A 3776-nucleotide genomic window follows, 5' to 3' on the forward strand; every position below is an offset into this window, starting at 1 on the left:
ATGATCAAAGCTCATATGAACTCACAGAGACTGAGGCAGCATGCACAGGGCCTGCTCAGTTCTGTACCAGAACTGAGTACAGTTCTGTGATTAGATTATGGCTTCCAGTTTAGCATCTTTATAGATTCCTAAGTGTGCAAAAAAGTGGATCTTAGATTCTTGTGTCTTTTTGGGGCGGGCTCATTTTCTTTTGTTGGTTTGCCTTATCCAACTTTATATGATAGTTTTGTTTTATTATATTTTATTTTGTTATATTCCAAAAAAATGAATGAATGGATGAATGAACAAACGAATGAATGAATGAATGAAAACTTAGCCACTAGGGTTAAGGCTAGCAACTGAGCTGCCATTTAGAGCTGCTGAGAGAGGGAAAGTTGGTTATCTCCAACGGTGTGATGGTGGATATATTGGGTATTTTCAACCTCATGTGCAGGAACCTCACAGTTGACCAACATGGAATGGACTCCACAGGCTTTGTTTGCTCTTGTTTGGTTACAGTGTGGTGGGTTTTCTGTTTGTTTTTTGTTCTTCTTTTTGGGTGTCTATTATTTTGTTTTCTTAGTTTTGGGGGTCTTTTGTTGTTGTATTGGTTTTTGTATCTTGAGAAAGAACTTAAAGTGAGGTAAGTAGGCAGGGGGAAGAGATCTGGAAGGACATGGGAGAGGAGAAGAATATGATCAAACTGTATTTAACTTAAAAATACTTTTAAATATTAAAAATACAATTAAAAAGTTAGTAAAAAGGATATATCATAATTCTTAGAACTCTCCTGATATTTAATTTCAAGACTAACTTAATATCATTTAGAAAAATTTTCAAACCAGATCTTTAACATCAAGGAAATGTGCTTATGAGAATTAGAAGGCAAAGGTGTATTTTTGTCCTCCATTTAATTTTTACCATGAAAATTTTATGTTCCTCTCAGTCTTTTCCTAAGTGGGAAGATTATTTAGGTGTTTTTTAATTTAAATCAAACAAGCTATGTGCTTTATTTTTTAAATGCATTTAATTTTATTTTATATGCATTAGTATGAAGGTGCCAGATCCTTTGGAACTGGAGTTACAGACAGTTGTAAGCTGTCATGTGGGATCTGGGAATTGAACCCAGGTTCTTTATGTAGAGCAAACAGTGCACCTAACCACTGAGCCATCTCTCCAGCCCCTATATAGGTTTTCTTAATTTTGTTTTTGTTAGTCTAAATTTGGGATGCCAAACCTAGAGGTTCATTTATTTTTTTTCACCTGTCAGACTAAGGGAGATTCATTGCCAAAGGACTGTGATTCAGTTCTGGCAGATTTTAATAGGTACATGTACATTTACATGTAAATGAGTTTAATACATAGCTTTTTAAAAACTATACTATGAAAATACTACAAGTAAAAACTCATTTATTCATAGTTATTCAAAGCACATTGCTCGCTACAGAAGTCATCAAAGCATTAAATAGCAGCCTATTTACATGGACAAGTAAAAATTAATCTCTAAACTTTTTACTATTGAATGGATTCATGAATCGTGGAACTTATAACCATTATAATTTAGACTCATCCTCTCTATACTTTATTAATAACGCAGTTGGACTTTTCAATAAACAAATGCACTTCCTTTTTTAGATTACACCAAATGACCATGGCTTGATTCATTAGTTAATTCCTTGGCAAGCACTATAGAAACGATTTATCCAGGCATCTCATTTACTTTTATATTTTATTTTGTTTTCACTTTTATAAGAAGCTTTTCAAATAATAAACTGGCATTTGAAATGTTACATTGATCTCCAAGTTTAAGATGCGGGGAATGTGGCCTAACTTCTCTGAGGATCACTAAGCATCTTCTCTTTCTTTCTTCTTGTTTTTTCTTTTAGTGGAGAAGAGTATTCAGATGGTCTGCCAACACCATCTCAACCTTCAGTTTCTGGATAAAGGCATGTAGAGGCTCTTTGTATTTCAGAAGACACATGGACTCTGTATTGTGACAAGTGCGGAGCATGCTCCGCAGCTGCAGCGGCAGAATCTGTGGCTTACGCGGGTCACATATACACAGCTGCTTCTTACACTGAATTCTCAGCCGGTCCGCAAGTCCCCGTGAACTTGTTCATGTTTGTCATGGCATGGTCTGATTAACTACGTCAGGAGCCCAGGAGGGGTACTCGTGCAGGTTCAACATGGGTGCTATCCAGGTGGATATGCCCAGCATTACCACAGCAACACCCAGGATATTTACTCCGAGTCCAGCTTTAACCTAGAACAGGAAAGAACATAGATGCCAGTCTCCCAGGGAGAAACCCTGCAAAGGTTTCAAAACAGAGTCACACACAGCAGAAACCTGGTTCGCAGACACCCTCAATGACCAGTGCTCATCATCAAACTAGGGATATTCTCTCTTCCATGTCAGACAGGAATCTGTCTTTATCATTTGAACAGCATCAGAGAGGTTTCTTTTTGGAATATATGTTAGTAAATCTGCCCTTGTATATAAAGGTAGAAGCAGAGTTTAACAATCTCAGTTCTCAATGGAGAAGTTTCAGAATGCCATGTTTTTAACTGTGTTCTTCAGGACTGTATTGGTTTCCCATTCAAGCACTCTTTAACTGAAATTTTGTAAAGTCAGTTCTTATCCTCTTTCTTACTGTTCCTATTTTGAAACTTTTATGTACATAGTAATTCTGGCATTATTTGAACAATCTCAAAAAAAATTTTTTTTGTACAAAGTAGATAGTTCAATATCTGTTCTTAATCTGCTTTTTTTGTTCTATTGTTTTTTTCCCCTAGACTACAAGCTTCTCATTTGTTTATATATTATCTTTGGTTGGTTATGTGATACAATAGTGGAGGACAATTTTTGTGACAGATGCTATGGCCTGAGAAAACTAAAAGTAATTGTCTCCTCAGAAAGAATATTTGACTACTCTTGAAATGTCTGTATTAAAACATGGTCTTCCAAAGCAAAAGTGAAATATTTAGCATGATCACCGTGGAGATCCTTTTCTCTGTCAATTCAAGCCACTCATTTATTTCATAAGTCTGTTTCTATTCACACACACAAACACACACACATCAAATAAGGAAGATTTTATATTAAACATATATTTCCTAACAAGATGTTATGTGCCTTGTACACAAAAATATTTCCAAAAGTCTAATTTTTTTTCTGGGATTCAGGATGGCAATCTGGGTAGGAAGAATGAGCAGGAACTCACCTTGTAATTTCATTTTTGTGACAAACACAGAATTGACTTTGATTATATACTCATTTGGGTTGGTGATGGAGATTGGCTGAAGACTAGAATATTCTTAAATTAGTTCTCAGCTACCACTATTTTTGTATTTGGAAACAAAATATGTGTTTTGTCACTTAAATTTGCCTTTATTTCTCACAGAGCCCTACAGGTGTTAGAATAAAAAAGAAAGATACCCTTGCCTTAGGCACTGATCAGAGCAAATGTTGCATAAATATTTGTGATAGAAAACCATAACGTTGTTTTGATTGATGGATTTTATTAATTCCATTTCTTCCATTTGCCTTAGCATGGCTGGATACTAATCTTGACATGTTTAAGGAGTTGTGTTAAGAAATTCTGTGCTAGCTGGATGCGGTGGTGCACAGCTGTAATCCCAGCACTCAGAGGCAGGTGGATCCCTGTGAGTTTGAGACCAGCCTGGTCTACAAAGTGAGCCCAGGACAGCCAAGGCTACACAGAGTAACACTGTCTTGAAAACTCAATAAACAGATAGATAGATAGATAGATAGATAGATAGATAGATAGATAGATAGA

The 3776-nt window shown here is 35.9% G+C and overlaps 1 protein-coding gene across 1 annotated transcript in view; it reads right to left on the minus strand.

Moving 5' to 3' along the window:
• Positions 1–1694: 1694 nt before the first annotated feature.
• Slc13a1 (solute carrier family 13 member 1) overlaps positions 1695–3776 on the minus strand; it is a 78179-nt gene continuing 76097 nt past the window's right edge. The window contains exon 15 of the mRNA XM_055608136.1: positions 1695–2242. Coding sequence (XP_055464111.1) covers positions 2105–2242 — 138 coding nt within the window. The 3' untranslated portion in view covers positions 1695–2104. The remainder of the gene's footprint in view (positions 2243–3776) is intronic.

The sequence above is a fragment of the Psammomys obesus genome, unplaced genomic scaffold (assembly GCF_907164565.1).
Source record: "Psammomys obesus unplaced genomic scaffold, mPsaObe1.curated_primary_1811, whole genome shotgun sequence".
NCBI classification, from domain to species: Eukaryota; Metazoa; Chordata; class Mammalia; order Rodentia; family Muridae; genus Psammomys; species Psammomys obesus.